The sequence below is a fragment of the Coregonus lavaretus genome (genome assembly GCF_964263955.1).
Source record: "Coregonus lavaretus genome assembly, contig: HAP1_SCAFFOLD_1762, whole genome shotgun sequence".
Lineage (NCBI taxonomy): Eukaryota > Metazoa > Chordata > Actinopteri > Salmoniformes > Salmonidae > Coregonus > Coregonus lavaretus.
In genome coordinates this window covers 21,753-44,220 of record NW_028158593.1, presented here as the reverse complement: position 1 = coordinate 44,220, position 22,468 = coordinate 21,753, and the positions used below count along the sequence as shown (strand labels likewise).

The 22,468-nt window shown below is 45.8% G+C and overlaps 1 protein-coding gene across 2 annotated transcripts in view; it reads right to left on the bottom strand.

The window, feature by feature from the left end:
* The window catches only part of LOC311123790 (ceramide synthase 2-like), a 30,009-nt gene extending 7,896 nt beyond the window's left edge, over positions 1-22,113 (bottom strand). Inside the window, exons 1-7 of one of the 2 annotated variants that reach the window (XM_084198022.1) lie at positions 21,563-22,113; positions 11,273-11,446; positions 10,921-11,038; positions 10,388-10,506; positions 4,644-4,701; positions 4,298-4,348; positions 3,956-4,048 (exon numbers count right to left, since the gene is read on the bottom strand). In XM_084198022.1, the coding sequence (XP_084054148.1) occupies positions 3,956-4,048; positions 4,298-4,348; positions 4,644-4,701; positions 10,388-10,506; positions 10,921-11,038; positions 11,273-11,445 (612 nt within the window). In that variant the 5' untranslated portion in view covers position 11,446; positions 21,563-22,113. Of the gene's footprint in view, positions 1-3,955; positions 4,049-4,297; positions 4,349-4,643; positions 4,702-10,387; positions 10,507-10,920; positions 11,039-11,272; positions 11,458-21,562 lie in introns of those variants that run through there. The other variant, XM_084198023.1, reaches the window with a different exon arrangement.
* Positions 22,114-22,468: the final 355 nt, after the last annotated feature.

Sequence of the window (22,468 nt, the reverse complement as noted above, 5' to 3'; positions counted from 1 at the left end):
CTTAACCTGGCGGCCTCCTCTGCACACCCGCTGGACCGCTCCATCGCGGCCTCCTGCTGCCCCGTCGTCCACGTCGTGAGCCCCCCCCTAAAAATTTTCTGGGGTTCTCTCCTCCCCGTGGACCAGGCCTCCCTAGCTCTCGCCAGACTCTCGATCCATTGCTTCATAGACCAGCCTCTCTCCTCTTCACTTAGCGTGGCCCAGCCGAAACTCCTACTCCCCTGATCCAAGGTCCTTCCTCTCTCCTCTTCACGCTGCTTGGTCCTGTCTTGGTGGTTTCTTCTGTCACGATCGTCATGGAGAGACCAATGCGCAGCGTTGAAGGTGAACATATTATATTTATTAAATGATCACACGATCAAAACAACAAACGAAAAACGTGACGTCTATGGTTACAACACAAACCAACCCGAACAAGAAACCACAACACAAACTGAAAAGACCGATAGTTAAATATGGCTCCCAATCAGAGACAACCAGCTGACACTCGTTGCCTCTGATTGGGAGTCACTCAGGCCAACATAGATATACAAAACATAGACTTACACACCCTGGCTCAACATAACATAGTCCCCAGAGCCAGGGCGTGACACACCCTTTGCCTTGATGACAGCTTTGCACACATGGCATTCTCTCAACCAGCTTCATGAGGTAGTCACCTGAAATGCATTTCAATTAACAGGTGTGCCTTCTTAAAAGTTAATTTGTGGAATTTATTTTCTTCTTAATGCATTTGAGCCAATCAGTAGTGTTGTGACAAGGTAGGGGGGGTATACAGAAGATAGCCCTATTTGGTAAAAGACCAAGTCCATATTATGGCAAGAACAGCTCAAATAAGCAAAGAGAAACGACAGTCCATCATTACTTTAAGACATGAAGGTCAGTCAATCTGGAACATTTCAAGAACTTTTAAAGTTTCTTCAAGTGCAGTCGCAACAACCATCATGCGCTATGATGAAACTGGCTCTCCTTGTGGAGGATGTGATTTACCCTCCTGCGCCTGACTCCTTCAACACCACCTCACCACAGAATCACCCACCCGATATGGAGTCAGCGGGAGAGACGCGCATGCCTGGAGTTGTGGAACAGGTCCAGGAGCATTCAACTATGCTAGCCAGCTTGGGTGAAGCGATGGATCGGGTTCTTCAGGTCGTCCAACGCCTGGAGAGGAGAAAGCCCGATCCGTCGAGACCAGCTGGCCAACCGGATCCCGCCACCTACACCCCAGCACCCGGAGGGATCCAGATATCCCGACCATGGGAGTTCGACGGGACAGCGGCGCTGTGCCAAGGATTCCTTCTCCAACTGGAGCTCTACTTCTCCAGCATCCGGCCGGTCCCATCAGAGCGGGAGAGGGTGTCCGCCCTCGTCTCCTGCCTCTCGGGGAAAGCCTTGGAGTGGGCCAATGCGGTGTGGAACGAAGGAGGAGCCGCGTTGGAGAACTACGGGGAGTTCGCGCGCCTCTTCCGGGCGGTCTTCGATCACCCGCCCGAGGGTCGAGAGGTGGACGAGTGGCTGGTCCACCTGAGGCAGGGGACGAGGACTGCGCAGGACTTCGCATTGGAGTTTTGAACTCTGGCAGCTGGGTCCGGGTGGAACTAGCGGGCCCTGATCGACCATTTCTGGTGTCATCTGCGAGAGGTCGTCCGACGGGAGCTAGCCTGCCGTGACACCATGTTGTCCTTCTCGCAACTGGTGGACATGGCCATTCGTTTGGACAACCTGCTGGCAACCAGAGGACGTCCTGGAGGAGGTCTGCCCGTTTCCATCCCGGCCGACTCGGATCCAGAATGGATGGAGATTGGTGGAACCGCTAGCCGAGAGAGCGGAGGACGACAGCGCCAATGCCACACTGGTGGCACGAAGGGACATTTCACCACACGTTTTCGTCAATGCTCTTCTGGGTTTGGAGGTGGCAGGCAGGGCACTCTCGCATCACCCCAGGTATCGAACACCCACACTCGTTCAGAGCCCTCTGCTGCGCACTGTAAAATACACATCTCCTTTCCTGAGCACATGGTAGTTCCCCAGTGTAAGGCGCTAGTCGATTCAGGCACAGCTGGGAACTTTATGGACAGGGCATTCGCACACCGTATAGGCATTCCATTGATTCCCCTATCCATTCCACGCCCAATCAGAGCACTTGATAGTCGACCATTAGGGTCCGGGTTGGTTAAGGAATTTACTGCACCAGTCACCATGATTACCGAGGAGACTAATTGTGAGCAGGTTACTTTTTCCATCATTGAGTCTCCTGCTTTCCCTGTGGTATTAGGTATCCCTTGGCTAGCACTCCACAACCCCACCTTCTCATGGCCGCAGAGGGTTCTCACGGGGTGGTCGCGAGAGTGTCAGGATAGGTGTCTAGGTGTTGCCGTTGGTGCAACTACGGTGGAAAGTCCAGACAGTACCTCCACCGTGCACATTCCCCCTGACTACCTCGATCTGGCGCAAGCGTTCTCTAAAACGCAGGCGACTAAGTTATGACCTCATCGGGCGGGGGATTGCGCGATAAACCTCCGGGTAGACGCTGTACCTCCCAGGAGTCATATATACCCCGTCACAGGCTGAAACGGTGGCTATGGAGATATATGTCACCGAGTTCCTGCGCCAGGGATATATACGTCCCTCCACTTCAACCGCCTCCTCGAGTTTCTTCTTTGTGAAGAAGAAGGACGGAGGTCTGCGCCCGTGCATTGATTATCGACCACTGAACAGGGAGACGATAAGATTTAGTTATCCTCTCCCCCTCATTCCTTCAGTGATTGAATCAATGCATGGGGCGCGCTTCTTTACCAAATTAGATCTCAGGAGTGCGTACAACCTGGTACGTATCCGAGAAGGAGATGAGTGGAAGACAGCATTCAGCACAACCACGGGGCATTATGAATACCTGGTGATGCCCTATGGTTTGATGAATGCTCCCTCAGTTTTCCAGTCCTTTGTGAACGAGGTGTTTCATCGATGACATCATGGTGTATTCCGCTACGCGTGCCGAGCATGTATCCCTGGTTCGCAAGGTGCTGGCCCGACTGTTGGAAAATTACCTTTATGCTAAGGCAGAGAAGTGTATGTTTTTCCAGCAGTCCGTCTCCTTCCTTGGATACCACATTTCCACCTCAGGTGTGGAGATGAAGGGAGATCGCATTTCAGGCACCTCCCAGCTGGTAAGTTACAACCTTTACCAGTTCCACAATGACCATGGTCTCACCTAAGTGTGGATTTTCTAACTGATCTTCCCCTCTCTCAAGGTAACACCACCATCCTGGTCGTTGCTTCAACACCACCTCATCACAATATTCTGATTTGTTTAACACTTTTTTGGTTACTACATGATTCCATATGTGTTATTTCATAGTTTTGATGTCTTCACTATTATTCTACAATGTAGAAAATAGTAAAAATAAAAACCTTTGAATGAGTAGGTGTGTCCAAACTTTTGACTGGTACTGTACATGCTGTCTGTACTGACCTGCCCTAGTGGAGCAGAGTCCACTGACAAACTCCCCTTTAAACCTCCGGCTCCACACACACAAACACGTCATATCAGTCTAATGTCCACCTCCTGCAGTAGCCCCCTGCCCCCTGTCCCTATACACACTGACACTGTCATCAGTGCCATGACAGTAACCCCTGGTCGTCAGCACAAAGTCAACACCATGCCAAAAGCAGGAAAGTGATCGGAAAGACTTGCTTACTGCTTTCAATGAATCACTTGTAGCTAACAGAGTGTGCAGGCTTGGTTAACCACTATCCCTGATATTGTAAACTCTACTCCCCCTGTATGGAAGAATATTTGGATGATCTGCGTGCTGTAATTGACTGACTCTTAAAGTGAATAGGACTGTAAGTAAAGGGATTCTGTACCACCATTTTTAGTGGTTCATTTGTATACTGTATACTTGATTGTTACAAGCATAGTGTGTTTTATAGAGCAGGCATGGTGCACACTTACTTTCCGTTTGACATCTGACGCCACACTAAAGATTAGAGAGCCGTAGAAACCCAGCTCTATCATATAGTACCAATACTGAGACGGCAGGAGAGTCTGGGGGAGAGATGAGAGATGGAGGGATGGAGAGAGAGATGGGATGGGATGGGGAGAAAATAGGGGGGAGGGAGAGAGAAAGAGCAAGATAATATCGATAACATACATTGACACTTCCATAATATGCTGTCTGAACACAGTCAAACACTGGACATAACATGATATGATTGATTATGATTTATGCCTTCCAATGACTTTCCTATGTTACAATGTATTAGTTACCACTCATCAATAACCAGAGGGACATACCAGAATAGGGAAGCCCTGCCACATCTCCTTAAAGTCATACAGCCAGGGTTTCTGAGAGAAAGAGAGAGGCATACATAAATTGGACAGTTCTAATTTCAGTCACAGAGAAATACAGCATTGAAACAGAAGAAGTGATAAATCATTTTCACTCTATATATTAATTTGGCTTTATAATTCTCTTCCGGTGTCATTCGTAAGTTCTTTATTAATCATGTTATAAAAACATTACATTTTATACTCAGTTGTCCCTGATATAACCAGCACTGCTGTTCACAAGGCTTCTATTCTATCTTAGTATCCTGTTACACTTTAATTTAAAGGTCAAAGGTGAAACAGCAGTACTCACGTCGACGAGGGCAGCCAGGCCAGCAATGAAAGCAAAAAGGTAAAAGGTGAATCTCCAACTGCAAGAGAACACACAAAATCATTGGACAACACACGCACAGACTTTATGCTATATGTACAGTAAAGATAACATGCACATACACACATTCTGCTAAACTGTAGGGGGAAATCATTGGACAACACACACACACACACACACGTTATACTATATGTACAGTAAACAGAACATACATACATGCACACAGGGAGATATACGCATTCTACTAGGGTAGGGTAAAGACACCACACACACTTTGCTTGAAAGTAGGGGAAGTATAAGCTGGTATCGTGCAGGCCCTGATGCCCAGACCAATCTCATCTCCTATGCTGAGAATGTCAAATCAGGACACACATATAAACACACACGGCTACTGTAGAACAGTCCCGTGCCAACTTCCCAGCACACAATGGGAACAGTCATACAGTAGCCTCCCAGTTCTGTCACACAGAGAGAGACCTCCAGTACTGTACAACACAACAACCTGCTGACTACAGAGAGAGACCTCCAGTACTGTATAACACAACAACCTGCTGACTACAGAGAGAGACCTCCAGTACTGTACAACACAACAACCTGCTGACTACAGAGAGAGACCTCCAGTACTGTATAACACAACAACCTGCTGACTACAGAGAGAGACCTCCAGTACTGTATAACACAACAACCTGCTGACTACAGAGAGAGACCTCCAGTACTGTATAACACAACAACCTGCTGACTACAGAGAGAGACCTCCAGTACTGTACAACACAACAACCTGCTGACTACAGAGAGAGACCTCCAGTACTGTATAACACAACAACCTGCTGACTACAGAGAGAGACCTCCAGTACTGTACAACACAACAACCTGCTGACTACAGAGAGAGACCTCCAGTACTGTATAACACAACAACCTGCTGACTACAGAGAGAGACCTCCAGTACTGTATAACACAACAACCTGCTGACTACAGAGAGAGACCTCCAGTACTGTATAACAACAACCTGCTGACTACAGAGAGAGACCTCCAGTACTGTACAACACAACAACCTGCTGACTACAGAGAGAGACCTCCAGTACTGTATAACACAACAACCTGCTGACTACAGAGAGAGACCTCCAGTACTGTATAACACAACAACCTGCTGACTACAGAGAGAGACCTCCAGTACTGTACAACAACAACCTGCTGACTACAGAGAGAGACCTCCAGTACTGTACAACACAACAACCTGCTGACTACAGAGAGAGACCTCCAGTACTGTACAACACAACAACCTGCTGACTACAGATAGAGACCTCCAGTACTGTATAACACAACAACCTGCTGACTACAGAGAGAGACCTCCAGTACTGTACAACACAACAACCTGCTGACTACAGATAGAGACCTCCAGTACTGTATAACACAACAACCTGCTGACTACAGAGAGAGACCTCCAGTACTGTACAACAACAACCTGCTGACTACAGATAGAGACCTCCAGTACTGTACAACACAACAACCTGCTGACTACAGAGAGATACCTCCAGTACTGTACAACAACAACCTGCTGACTACAGATAGAGACCTCCAGTACTATACAACAACAACCTGCTGACTACAGATAGAGACCTCCAGTACTGTACAACAACAACCTGCTGACTACAGATAGAGACCTCCAGTACTATACAACAACAACCTGCTGACTACAGATAGAGACCTCCAGTACTGTACAACACAACAACCTGCTGACTACAGAGAGAGACCTCCAGTACTGTCCAACAACAACCAGCTGACTACAGAGAGAGACCTCCAGTACTGTACAACAACAACCTGCTGACTACAGAGAGATACCTCCAGTACTCTACAACAACAACCTCCTGAATACAGAGCGAGACCTCCAGTACTGTACAACAACAACCAGCTGACTACAGAGAGATACCTCCAGTACTGTACAACAACATCCTCCTGACTACAGATAGAGACCTCCAGTACTATACAACACAACAACCTGCTGACTACAAAGAGAGACCTCCAGTACTATCCAACAACAACCAGCTGACTACAGAGAGAGACCTCCAGTACTGTACAACAACAACCTGCTGACTACAGAGAGATACCTCCAGTACTCTACAACAACAACCTCCTGAATACAGAGCGAGACCTCCAGTACTGTACAACAACAAACAGCTGACTACAGATAGAGACCTCCAGTACTGTACAACAACAACCTGCTGACTACAGAGAGATACCTCCAGTACTGTACAACACAACAACCTGCTGACTACAGATAGAGACCTCCAGTACTGTACAACACAACAACCTGCTGACTACAGATAGAGACCTCCAGTACTGTACAACAACAACCTGCTGACTACAGATAGAGACCTCCAGTACTGTACAACAACAACCTGCTGACTACAGAGAGATACCTCCAGTACTGTACAACAACATCCTCCTGACTACAGATAGAGACCTCCAGTACTATACAACACAACAACCTGCTGACTACAGATAGAGACCTCCAGTACTGTACAACACAACAACCTGCTGACTACAGATAGAGACCTCCAGTACTGTACAACACAACAACCTGCTGACTACAGATAGAGACCTCCAGTACTGTACAACACAACAACCTGCTGACTACAGAGAGAGACCTCCAGTACTGTACAACACAACAACCTGCTGACTACAGATAGAGACCTCCAGTACTGTACAACAACAACCTGCTGACTACAGATAGAGACCTCCAGTACTGTACAACACAACAATCTGCTGACTACAGATATAGACCTCCAGTACTGTACAACACAACAACCTGCTGACTACAGATAGAGACCTCCAGTACTGTACAACACAACAACCTGCTGACTACAGATAGAGACCTCCAGTACTGTACAACACAACAACCTGCTGACTACAGATAGAGACCTCCAGTACTGTACAACACAACAACCTGCTGACTACAGATAGAGACCTCCAGTACTGTACAACACAACAACCTGCTGACTACAGAGAGAGACCTCCAGTACTGTACAACACAACAACCTGCTGACTACAGAGAGAGACCTCCAGTACTGTACAACAACAACCTCCTGAATACAGAGCGAGACCTCCAGTACTGTACAACACAACAACAACCTGCTGACTACAGAGAGAGACCTCCAGTACTATACAACAACATCCTCCTGAATACAGAGCGAGACCTCCAGTAATGTACAACACAACAACCTGCTGACTACAGATAGAGACCTCCAGTACTGTACAACACAACAACCTGCAGACTACAAATAGAGACCTCCGGTACTGTACAACAACAACCTGCTGACTACAAATAGAGACCTCCGGTACTGTACAACAACAACCTGCTGACTACAAATAGAGACCTCCGGTACTGTACAACAACAACCTGCTGACTACAAATAGAGACCTCCAGTACTGTACAACACAACAACCTGCTGACTACAGATAGAGACCTCCAGTACTGTACAACACAACAACCTGCTGACTACAGATAGAGACCTCCAGTACTGTACAACACAACAACCTGCTGACTACAGATAGAGACCTCCAGTACTGTACAACAACAACCTCCTGAATACAGAGCGAGACCTCCAGTACTGTACAACACAACAACCTGCTGACTACAGATAGAGACCTCCAGTACTGTACAACAACAACCAGCTGACTACAGATATAGACCTCCAGTACTGTCCAACACAACAACCTGCTGACTACAGATAGAGACCTCCAGTACTGTACAACACAACAACCTGCTGACTACAGATAGAGACCTCCAGTACTGTACAACACAACAACCTGCTGACTACAGACAGAGACCTCCAGTACTATACAACACAACAACCTGCTGACTACAGATAGAGACCTCCAGTACTGTACAACACAACAACCTGCTGACTACAGAGAGAGACCTCCAGTACTGTACAACAACAACCAGCTGACTACAGATAGAGACCTCCAGTACTCAACAACAACAACCAGCTGACTACAGATATAGGAGGATGAGGAGGTGAAAGAAAGGAAGAGATAAAGAGAAATAATACACTCAGCAGGGGAATAAGGGAGAGAGAGATGAAGTGGAAGGAGATAGAAGGCTGAGAGAGAGTAGGATACCGCAGTGTGAGAAAGAGAGAGACAGAGAGACAAAGAGAGAGAGAGGGACAGTGAGGCTGTTGTGTGAAGATAAACACTAGATTGATTCAGGACAGGGATGTCGCAATACACACACAGTGATACACACCATTAACAACTAACAATACACGCACGCACGCACACGCACACACACACACACAGACTGAACTCTTGGGGTACACACAGAGAATACCGTCTCAATACAAATCACATCCATAATCTCATGAGAATCATCTGTGTGAATTTTAGATGTAATGATGATGATAATGACATGATGATATGATGTTGCCACTAGTGATTGTGATATTAACTACAGGTTGTTATCTACACTAGTGATTGTGATATTAACTACAGGTTGTTATCTACACTAGTGATTGTGATATTAACTACAGGTTGTTATCTACACTAGTGATTGTGATATTAACTACAGGTTGTTATCTACACTAGTGATTGTGATATTAACTACAGGTTGTTATCTACACTAGTGATTGTGATATTAACTACAGGTTGTTATCTACACTAGTGATTGTGATATTAACTACAGGTTGTTATCTACACTAGTGATTGTGATATTAACTACAGGTTGTTATCTACACTAGTGATTGTGATATTAACTACAGGTTGTTATCTTCACTAGTGATTGTGATATTAACTACAGGTTGTTATCTACACTAGTGATTGTGATATTAACTACAGGTTGTTATCTACACTAGTGATTGTGATATTAACTACAGGTTGTTATCTACACTAGTGATTGTGATATTAACTACAGGTTGTTATCTACACTAGTGATTGTGATATTAACTACAGGTTGTTATCTACACTAGTGATTGTGATATTAACTACAGGTTGTTATCTACACTAGTGATTGTGATATTAACTACAGGTTGTTATCTACACTTGTTATCTACATATTCTAAGACACAGAACTGCAGATACAGGTATCATGCTCTACAATGGCTACTGGACATTATCAAGGAATGACGCATAATCGCATAATTGATTTGGGATCCTATATTAAACAGTAGCGCATTACCATGTACCATACACATAACAGAATGAGAGGCCAGTCTTCTATAAGAGGCTGCTGTCTGTCAGTAGTTCTGGCTTAGGGCGCTGTCTCATGTAGTGATCTCAGTATTAGTGTAACACAGTCATTGTCTCAGTCCTATAACAATGACACACACTGCTTGGATATAAACTGATTCTGCTGATAGGGCCAAACTGTCTCCTGGGACTGGTGAGGGAGCGAGGGGCGGGCAGTGTGTGTATGTGTGTGTGTGTGTGTGTGTGTGTGTGTGTGTGTGTGTGTGTGTGTGTGTGTGTGTGTGTGTGTATGTATGTATGTGTGTGTGGCCCTGGGGGTAGGAGCAGCCTTGATAAAACCAGGCTGGCAATATAATGAGTGTCAGATATACTGTAAATAGACTCATGCTTTTACACGCAGACATGTGCTGATTTGATTAGAGCAGCTGTTTGTGAAGCTGTTGTTTTGTTATCTTGTTTTGTGTGTGTGTGTTCATGTGTGGGTGTCTGTATGCATGTGGATATTTGTGTGTGTGTGTGTATATGTGTGTTGTGTGTACCTGGCCTCTTTGAACTTCTTCAGTAGACTGGGTCGGTCCTGGTTCCTGCGTCTCCTGAACCATCTCTGCACCTGTCTCTCTGAACAACCTGTCTGCTTACACAGGCTGTCTATAGAACTCTGTAGGAGAGCGGGAGAGCGGGAGAGAGAGACAGAAGGGTAGAAGGGGATCCAGTTTAGCATAATGATTTGTGTGGTGCTGTATACAGATGTAGGACCTTAATTTGAGTCAGTTTGCTACAGCAGGAAAATTATTCTGCAGCAACAGGAAATGTGAATTATTAGGTGGATGGACATTTGTGTAGGGGTTGATACATTTTTCGTTAGGGCAAACCAAGTCTGAAATGACAAACTTTAGAAGCCTTTTTAAAACTCAAAAACACTACAAGTTTGCATTTCCTGCTGTGCAGAATGTTTTTTGCAACAAAAGTGAACAAATTAAGATCTGTAGCAATTGTGTAGTGTTAACGTGTGCGTGCGTACATGTGTCTCTGTGCTTGCGTGCGCGTGTGTAGTCATTTCTAGTTGTGTTACCTGTGTGGGGTTCTTGGTTGTGTTACAGTAGAATGACTCCAGTGTGGGGTTGTGTGACACTGTGAGCCTAACTTTCTCCTTCACCCCCATGACAGCAGCCAGGGGAGTGGCCACTAACCTGCCCACACAGAGAGGAGGGGAGAGAGGGATGAGATGGGAGGGAGGGAAGGAGAAAAAGGGTGGAGCACGTGGAGGAGGGGGGAGAAGAGGGAGAGGCATAGGAAAGGAAGAAGAAGAGTAGAAAGAAGAGGTATAAAACACATGTAGACAGACGGGTGAAAGAGGCAGAGCATTTAGCTTATGAGGGATGACAGTCAGCCAGCCAGCCAAACAGACAGACGGACAGACGTACCTCTCGAAGATCTGTCGTATTACGAGGAAGGCTACGGCGATGGGTAGCGCCACCCAGAGGTCTCTGGCCTTGGCGTAGACACGGCCATCTTTGTCCTCCAGGTCAGCCCAGCCCAGCCCCTCAGGGAACCACAGCCGCTCATTCCAGAACCACGCGCTCAGACTGGACACCATACTTGGGAGAGAGCAGAGAAGAGGGTTAATATACTGACATATACACACACGTAAAGATACACACACACAGTCCACACACACACACACACAGCACACCCCTGGCAGCATACTGCCTGAGGGGGGTGGGAGGAAGGAGTTAATAATCCCTTGTGGTTTTATTTGAATTTCCAGTAAATGAAAGGATGTGACCAGTTGGCCCCCATGTGTAGCCTACTTCCTGGTCTCTTTTATGTCACAATGTCTGTCTATTCCTTCTCGATCTCATCCTAGCCAGACACAGGAAGAATGGAAAGAAAGGGTTCAAATCACTAACTGAATTAATGAATGTTTATTTATCCATTTCTCTCACCGCAGTTAAACAACAAGAAACGTCCCAATCAGTCTAGTGGAAATGTTCATACCTCAACAGTCGTCTGAAGTCAAATCCATATTCTAATCTATACCATCTGTTGTGTAAACCCCACATCACATGCATTGGGATAAATCTGCAGGCCAAATGAATAGGAAAGATTGGCACCAACTAATTAGATGTAATGACATTGTGCAAATCTTCCCCATTCAATTACAGATGTAGGATCTTCATTTGATCACCCTGTTGCAGTATAACTTTCCTGCAATGCAGGAAATGTAAAACTTGTCGTGTATTTGAGGTTTAAGAAGGCTTCTGAAGTTTGTAATTTCCACTTTGAAATTTCAGATTTAATTTTCCCTTACGAAAAATGTATCAACCCCTACAAAAATGTAAATTCATTATAATCTACATTGCAGTAGGATTACTTTCCTGCTGTAGCAAACTGGCTCAAATTAAAGATGGAATCCGCGTGAAATCCCACCTACTCAAACAACCTTTACTTAGTCATGGCTCTGGGGTGGAAGTCACTAGCTAGCTAACTTGTTTGCAGATAAACAGTTTGGGTTGCAAGGACAACATTTTCAGAAAATGTCGACAGCAACAAGCACCATTCTCGGTTCTTGGATCTGAATCAACTTGACCCCAAAAGAGAAAAAGAAGCAAGAAAAAGACTGCTCATGACCAGAAATCTGATAAACATTGGAATTCATTTTGAAAGGTGGAAGAGTGATGCCGAAATGGACACCGTTCGCATGAACTGGTAGGTAAGTGTTGGGTTGCGTTGCGCTGCGTTTTTTTGGGGTAATTTTTTTGTTTTCACCCCCTTTTTCTCCCCAATTACAATCTTGTCTCGTCACTGCAACTCCCCAACGGGCTCAGGAGAGGCGAAGGTCGAGTCATGCATCCTCCGAAACATGACCCGGTAAACCGCGCTCCTTAACACCCGCCCACTAGCCGCACCAACGTGTCAGTGGTAACACTGTTCAACTGACGACCGATGTCAGCCTGCATGCGCCCGGAACGTTAGAGCGCGATGAGCCAAGTAAAGCCCCTCCGGCCAAACCCTCCCCTTACCAGGACGACGCTGGGCCAAGTGTGCGCCGCCCTACGGGACTCCCGGTCTCGGCCAGTTGTGACACAGCCTGGGATCAAATCCGGGTCTGTAGTGACGCCTCAAGCACTGTGATGCAGTGCATTGCCTTAGACCACTGCGCCACTCGGGAGGCCCTGCCCCTACCTTTTGCATATCTGTATTCCCAGTCATGTGAAATCCATAGATTAGGGCCTAATTTATTTATTTCAATTGACCGATTTCCTTATATGAACTCTAACTCAGTAAAATCTTTGAAATTGTTGCATGTTGCATTTATGTTTTTATGTGTCTCGGATTTACGTACAGAACAATACAAAATGATCTAAGACCACGTTGCAAGATGATATCTCCTTCAATCAGTTTCTTTTTTTCTTTTTCAAGGCCTGAGGCACTTTTTCAGTCACATTCCTGAAGTTCAAGAAACAAACACTTGGTTTCCTGATTTGAGACATCGATGACATGTAGAGAGAAGCTTTACTTTGACTGTGATTTGGGTGTGGTAGGATGGGGGCGGGAGTTGGGTGGGGGACAGTATGAATCATGGCTGAGTCTGAATGTCCTCCCACACACCACCCCCCTATCACCACTCCACCCTAAACTGTACACTCTAAACCCTGCACCTCTCTTCAAACCCCACCCACTCTCCAAACCACTACCCTAATCCTCTCTGACGACACCCTACCTACTCCCCCGATTCTCCTCGGCCCCCAAACCCCTCCCCTATTCACTCCCCCTCCCTGATCCCTCCAGGACTTGCCTCATTGAGTAGGTTCCCTCCCCAGCTGACGGAAGCTCTGAGAAGCAGAGCGAGGACTCTCTCCCTGCCTGCCTGCCTCCCTCCCTGCCTAACATCACTCCCAGACCCAGACACAGAGCAGGCCTGGCTCTCTCAACTATGCAGCTGGATTTACACACACATTAAAGACCGATATACAGCCAGGGAAGGGAGCGCCGCTGACACCCAACAGTAGCATACACTGAGATATATTGGGCTTTTCATATTGGTTAACATGAAACGGATAGGAGCTACCGGCTAATACAGAACTGACCCTTTAAGCTTCAATAAAAATGTTAGCTAACGCTAGGCTAGCTTTGAATAGCTTAGGTTATGTAGGTGTGGATCTCCATACACCAGTCACACTAACAAGACGGTAAATGAAGTTACATGTTGCAACACTAAGTTATGGCTACAGAAGCCTCCCCTTCTCACATACACTCTCCCCTGAGACGCTGTCATTGTTCAGTAATTTCCACATCATAGCAGGTTACTCATCAACACCAGACACGTTTCCTGTTACAACTCAGAGAGGGTGCATCTCAATCGTCTTCCCCTCCTCATCTCCTTTCCTGCATCATGGGTGTATCTCCATACTCTAAAATGCCTTCCTCTCGTCATCTCATCTCCTCTGTCAGCACTGATCTGATAGAAGTGGACAGGACACCTGGACGTCTGCTATAAAGCATCCACCTATCATGTCTATTGAGATGAGTGCAGATGATGTGGCGCAGCGGTCTAAGGCACTGCATCTCAGTGCTAGAGGCGTCACTACAGACCCTGGTTTGATCCCGGGCTGTGTCACATCCGGCCGTGATCGGGAGTCCCATAGTGCGGTGCACAATTGGCACAGTATCGTCCGGGTTAGGGGAGGTTTTGGCCGGGATAGGCCGTCATTGTAAATAAGAATTTGTTCTTAACTGACTTGCCTAGTTAAATAAAGGTTAAATAAAATAAAAAAATGAATGTTAAAAACAATAAGTGGTGATATAGACACATGTTGATGTGTCAAAAGTAGTTTCTCAAACGTGGGCTATAGGATGTGGTTTTGGCAAACCCCTGCACATCCTGTTGTAGAAACACTGCTAGGTTAATGACACTGAGTCATGGGTGGGTGCTGCTGCTATTGAGACAGCATTAATGCTTTTGTTTCACCCGTCCACACTTCTCTGCAGCATAGCATTCCTGCTAGCATCATGAGATTACTGATACAACATCATCCTGCTGAACTCAGAGGCAGGGAGGGAGGGTCCATGTATTCACTGAGAAACCAACACCTCCACAACACAGAAAGGACAGGGGGGGGGGGGGGGGGGGGTGCAGAATCCTGGTGGGACAGGACAGGTGAAGAACCCTGTTGACCTTCTGTGAGCACACTAGCAGAGATATTGAACTCTTGTACTTTCCATGCCTTTAGGGCACGTCTCTCAGATTGCCTGCTATTCCAGAAATGTAGAAAGGAACTCTGTAAAATACTGTTGAAGATCACAACAGGAAGGAGCAGACGTACACAGAGCAGAGAGGAGGCTAGGGAACAGTACACTGCTTAGAACTACCACACACTCCTTAGAAGAATTCCAAATTTCACTCTCACAGCCAATTCTAAAAAGCAACATACATTTTAGGAATAGAAATGCCTATGTCCTACTGTGCTTTAGGCAGTTGATTCTTGTATAGGTGAGTTTTCTAGGCAGAGTTAACCACAACAGCACAGATACAGGAATCTTCCCTGCTACAAAACAGAGCCACAGTGCAGTCCAAAGGTGATCATAACACATCACAGACTGCAGAGAGAAACAATAAAGGTCAGACTCACTTCTCTGTGTAATAACCACTGGTCACAACACCATGTGGTCGTAAAGCAGCCCTACCTGCAGTAAACAGTAGAGTAGGCCTAACTGGAGGTTTCAGCATGCCAGCGTATGGCCTAGCGATCTCTCCATAGGAGGAATCATAGATTTAATTTAGATAAACATTAGAAACATGGTGGTGACATTTCAATCAACACCAGTGTTCATGAGTCAGTGTGTGTGTGTGTGTGTGTGTCCTTCGCAACAGTTGAAAGAAAAATACTTGTTCAGGTCAGCCAGAGGCCTCATCCAGCATGCTACAGCACTTTTCCTGACAGAAGCCCAACTCCAGTTCCTATTGGCTGACAGGATCATGTGACCGGACTCTGGCCATTCTGCTGAGCCAATCAGACGGAGGATCCTTCTCTGGCTGGATGGGAGAGTGGAAGTGCTCTCTCTCTCTTCCTCCCTCTGTCTCTGTGGCGCTGTCTGACAGGAGAATGTGAGTAGTCAAAGCAGACTAACACTAACAGAGTTTCTCAACCCCTGGTCTGTGATATATCACTGACCAGTCCATTAGTTAGTTAGTCAGTTCACTGACACTGATTCACTCACTCCTGAGATCCTCCACTTCACCTTACAGGACCTCTAAGGAGGAAGACCCTGGCAGACCATGCTAGTGTCTGGTACACTCCAGTCTGAGAATGTGAACACAGATTAGTGCTCTCATTCCCCTAGCATCTCCCTGGTGAATAACATCCCTATGGAATTGAACAGTCATCTAGTAGCTGCCCTCTCTGGTGGTTGATCTGAGGGACATTCAAAACATACATGGAGAGAGAGAGGGGTGAGAAGAGAGAAAGAGGGGAGAGAGAGAGAAAGAGGGGAGAGAGAGAGGGGGGGGAGAAGAGAGAAAGAGGGGAGAGAGAGAGAAAGAGAGCTTGTTGGTCTATCAGAGGAAACCATCTATTCATGGTGAGTCATAACACATATCATACATCCTCTGGCACACAGAGACGACCAGGGTATTAGAGTAGAGTAGAGTCGATATATATATATATATATATAGAGAGAGAGAGAACACTGAACTAAATCCAATTTCAGTGGCCTTAATTCTAATTTTAGATCAGCGTGCATAACTGAGACTTTCATGTTGTAAATCATGCTTCCAGTCAATGGGAGGTTTGCGTGACAGGCAGACCTCAAGTTAGGATTTGGCCTACTGAGATAAAATCTCTTGAACAAGATAGACTTTGTTCAGCAGTGGGTCTAAATTATGTCAGGTTAAATGATTTATAGTCAGTGTAAATGAAACAATAAAGTAATACAATCCACAACCAGATTAAAGTCCACATTCTGGTTTAGTTAATCTCAAACTAAAAATGGAATTTTATGACCTCGGATTACAAGGTTTAGAGATACAGAGAAAGGTTTAGAGATACAGAGAAAGGTTTAGAGATACAGAGCGTGACCCTCTGTAGTCACACAAACTGATATAACCAACTATGACTGCAAATTCACTTTAATGCAAGTCATGCCTGAGACATTTTTAACCGCAATATTCTGTTCTGTCTCCCTCTCCTTCTCCAACTAGCAGAGGGAGAGGATGTTTGGACTGTACTCCCTGCTGTGACCCTGTAAAAGAGCACTTTACTGAAATGAGAGTGCCACACACAGACAGACATGCCATAAAATGTACACACTGTGCTGTATGAAACATTTGCAGTGTACAGTACATGACTATACAGCCAGATAGTGACAGCCAGCACACTGTTCTAACATTGTACTCAGCTACAGCTCCATGTATTTCATCATCCATCTGTTGGTATTAACTCAGCTGTACCCAGAACACCCCTCTTCTTCCCTCACTGGAGAATCTGACTGGATGAGTAATCACACACAATGTACACCTTATATAGATACAGTGTGTCCGTGTGTGCGTGCGTGTTCATATTTACATGTGCATGTGTCCTTTGGCTCATTTACAACTGCCAGGTCGCAGTTGTAAATGAGAACTTGTTCTCAACTGGCTTACCTGGTTAAATAAAGGTGAAATAAAAAAATAAAAAAATGGGCATTGTATCTACATAAGTGGTTATTAGAGGTTAGTAACCCTTGTACAGGCAACAACATCAGCTATATCCTTTCTCTTTAAGTTTATTTCACTGTCATTTTGATTTGATTGGCCAGAGAACCCACTTCACTGCTGCTCAGGTCATAGTAAGACACTGATTAATAGGTATGAATAAAGACTACCTAAATTATGTAGTGTTTATTAATCATTATATCATTTCCATGAATGTATGTAGGCTAGGGATTAATCGTGATAATGCAGGAACCAATTCCTGGAACTATCAGCCTTAGATAAAGACTGACAAGCACTGCAGCCCTGAGGACAGAGAGGACCTCTGGTATCTCCATGTCCAGATACTCAACCTAACTTAACTAGCCTACACCAGGGCTCTCCAACCCTGTTCCTGGAGAGCTACCGTCCTACACCGGCTCTGACGCTCGTCGGATGTGGCAGGGCTTGAAAACTATTACAGACTACAAAGGGAAGCACAGCCGCGAGCTTCCCAGTGACACAAGCCTACCAGACGAGCTAAACCACTTCTATGCTCGCTTTGAGGCAAGCAACACTGAAGCATGCATGAGAGCACCAGCTGTTCCGGATGACTATGTGATCACGCTCTCCGTAGCCGATGTGAGTAAGACTTTTAAGCAGGTCAACATTCACAAGGCCGCAGGGCCAGACGGATTACCAGGACGTGTACACCGAGCATGTGCTGACCAACTGGCAAGTGTCTTCACTGACATTTTCAACATGTCCCTGACTGGGTCTGTAATACCAACATGTTTCAAGCAGACCACCATAGTCCCCGTGCCCAAGGACACTAAGATAACCTGCCTAAATGACTACCGACCCGTAGCACTGACGTCTGTAGCCATGAAGTGCTTTGAAAGGCTGGTCATGGCTCACATCAACACCATTATCCCAGAAACCCTAGACCCACTCCAATTTGCATACCGCTCCAACAGATCCACAGATGATGCAAACTCTATTGCACTCCACACTGCCCTTTCCCACCTGGACAAGAGGAACACCTACGTGAGAATGCTATTCATTGACTACAGCTCAGCATTCAACACCATAGTGCCCTCAAAGCTCATCACTAAGCTAAGGATCCTGGGACTAAACACCTTCCTCTGCAACTGGATCCTGGACTTCCTGACGGGCCACCCTCAGGTGGTAAGGGTAGGTAACAACACATCTGCCACACTGATCCTCAACACGGGGGCCCCTCAGGGGTGCGTGCTCAGTCCCCTCCTGTACTCCCTGTTCACCCATGACTGCATGGCCAGGCACGACTCCAACACCATCATTAAGTTTGCAGACGACACAACAGTGGTAGGCCTGATCACCGACAACGATGAGACAGCCTATAGGGAGGAGGTCAGAGACCTGGCCGTGTGGTGCCGGGATAACAACCTCTCCCTCAACGTGACCAAGACAAAGGAGATGATTGTGGACTACAGGAAAAAAAAGAGGACTGAGCACGCCCCCATTCTCGTCGACGGGGCTGTAGTGGAACAGGTTGAGAGCTTCAAGTTCCTTGGTGTCCACATCACCAACGAACTATCATGGTCCAAACACACCAAGACAGTCGTGAAGAGGGCACGACAAAGCCCATTCCCCCTCAGGAGACTGAAAAGATTTGGCATGGGTCCTCAGATCCTCAAAAAATTCTACAGCTGCACCATCGAGAGCATCCTGACTGGTTGCATCACCGCCTGGTATGGCAACTGCTTGGCCTCCAACCGCAAGGCACTACAGAGGGTAGTGCGTACGGCCCAGTACATCACTGGGGACAAGCTTCCTGCCATCCAGGACCTCTATACCAGGCGGTGTCAGAGGAAGGCCCTCAAAATTGTCAAAGACTCCAGCCACCCTAGTTATAGACTGTTCTCTCTGCTACCGCACGGCAAGCGGTACCGGAGTACCAAGTCTAGGTCCAAAAGACTTCTCAACAGCTTCTACCCCCAAGCCATAAGACTCCTGAACAGCTAATCATGGCTACCCGGACTATTTGCACTGCCCCCCCACCCCATCTTTTTACGCTGCTGCTACTCTGTTAATTATTTATGCATAGTCACTTTAACTCTACCCACATGTACATATTACTTCAACTACCTCAACTAGCCTGTGCCCCCGCACATTGACTCTGCACCGGTACCCCCCTGTATATATAGCCTCCCTACTGTTATTTTATTTTACTTCTGCTCTTTTTTCTCAACACTTTTTTGTTGTTGTTTTATTTTACTTTTTTATTAAAAATAAATGCACTGTTGGTTAAGGGCTGTAAGTAAGCATTTCACTGTAATGTCTGCACCTGTTGTATTCGGCGCATGTGGCCAATACAATTTGATTTGATTTGATTTGTAGGTTTTCACTCCAACCCTAATCAAGCGAACCTGATTCTACTATTTACCTGGTTGATAAGCTGAATCAGGTTAGTTACAACTGGGGTTGGAGCGAAAACCTACAGGAGGGTAGCTCCCCAGGAATAGGGTTGGAGAGCCCTGGCCTATACTCTACTGATAATTAATTTAATCGTTCATAGTAGGGCAGGAGAGACAGAGGGAAGGGAGGAGAGGAAGAGGGAGAGAGGGAGGGAGGAAGAGGGAGAGAGGGAGGGAGGAAGAGGGAGAGAGGGAGGGAGGAAGAGAGGGAGGGAGGAAGAGGGGGAGGGAGGAAGAGAGGAAGAGAGGGAGGGAGGAGAGGAGTGTGTGTTTGTATAATAGGGCAGTAGTTGATTGTATTTAGCTTGCTCAGAGAGAATACAAATCCCTACCTGATGTGATTACAAAGGCTGCTTGTCAATCAGTAACCCTGTGTGATAGGTGGACAAGACAGCAGTAAAATGAGAAAATAAAAATGACTGAAGGAGTAAAGCCTAACAGATAGATGGAGGGTAGAGAGTTAGGACTCAGATCTTTGATGTGACTCTATTCAATGATTAACAGTCAACTATTGATTAATCAGTGTTTGTTTGTGATCTGTGATCCTGTTCTTTTTTTTAAAGGATGCATTTCTGACAGTAAAAAGTTTAAGATATAGTTGAAATTCAAAGTTATAAAGAGTAAATATGACCTATAAGCTCATTCATTTTAGCTTATTCATTGTTACATGCCACTCCGGTATGCCTCACATTCCTACGTTTAGTTTTTGCCTCTTTTACTTTCGGTTTTGTACACCTGCTTCAAACAGCTGAAAATTCAATATTTTGGGTTATTTTAAATATATTTCACAGTGGTTTGGATTGTACAATGATTCTCTACACTTGTTTTGTCACATAAAATGAAATTAGGCGAACTATTAGAATTTTAGCAACTAGGAAATGGCTGAGCAATTTCTGCATATTGCACCTTTAAGCTTTTTTATTTTACAATTTGTCAGAAGGCGCAAAACACAATAGGTTATATGGCGTGTTCAAAACAACTGGGAACTCGGAAATCTCCGACTTCCGAGCGTTCAAAACAACTGGGAACTCGGAAAAAAACGAGCTCACACTGGGAAAAATCCTCCAACTCGGAATTCCAACTCTGGAACTCGGGCCTCTTTCTAGAACCCGACTTTCCGACCTGAAGATCACCGACGTCATGATCTGACTTCGTATTTTTCCGAGTTCCCAGTTGTTCTGAACGCGGCAATAGTCTGTACGTGAGGACATAATCTTTTTCATAGGCCTGGCTATTAAGATGTCTCATCATAGGATAAACGTACGTGGCTTGCGTAATGACGCGTGTAGAAGTGATCGAGCTTCATTGTGGGCTACATGCCTAGATAACAGAAAGGTTAGCATAGCCAAAGTCAAAATTGACTATCTTCTTGGTAGTAATTTAAGGCTAGGGTTAGGCATAAAGTTAGCAGTGTGGTTAGGGTTAGGGTTAAGGGTAGGATTAGGTTTAAAATCTTCAACACTTGGACAGACAACAGAGTAGAGAGCTGGCTATTGTAGAAACACAGTGCATATTCAGACCAAACCGTTATTCAGTTTCTATTACAATAACAGTCCCCATGATGTGATTGAGATAAAGGTACTTACTTTGGTCCCAATCCCTTTTCACTGAGGTCCAAGGCGATGTACGAGACCTTGGGTTAGAGCGCACAGAACAGACGGCGGTTTCCTATATGCTGAGCAGAAAATTCGCCCGCTGAGCAGGAAATCAGTCCAACCGGAGAAAGTATAGCTCCGTGCTGTTGAATATAATCTGCTTGCTGCGCTCGTGACGGCCCGGTGGGTCGGTGTTTGAGATTAGGGTCCGGCCTGACCACTTCCGCCGTTTATCCACATCTTTCCATCCAGTCAAAAACCATTTTAATAGGAAGAAGGATTGAGAGAAAAAGAAAGAGTAGGTGGGAGAAATTGAGAGATGGCGAGACGAGTAAAGGCGGGGTTTTCTATACTTTCTGTGTCGATGGATATCCGCTCTGACTGTCCTGGGTAGGTCTAAACTACAAATTAGGCAACTTTATTTTTCGTTGTGTCCCACCTATCCTTTCTCTCTGAGGGATAGCACGGTAGTTGGCCGGGAAAAGGCGTAGATCAGACGAGTTGCAGCATCTGGAGAACCGACCGCGAGAGGGGTGAGACTACGCGTGAACTACAAAATAACTGTGAGGGAGGGTCACAGATGACGTTTCCGCACATGAGAGCACTTCGCTCACACACACACATCCGCATTTTGTTTCGGCCCCCAATAAAAACTTTTACGCTGCTCTCTATGATAATGGCGTGATTAAGGCTGTTTACATCACCAAATATTAGTGCTTAAACGACAAAAAAAAAAAACAGGGTTCCCCAAATGGCGGCCCGCGGGGTGATTATATTTTGCCCCCCAAGTTTTGTGAGAAAGTTTTCATTGTTCGACATTAAAGACTGTAAAAACACCAGGAAATCAGCTCAAAGTGATTTTAATTTAGGAAACCTGTTCCCAAGTATTCCCACACA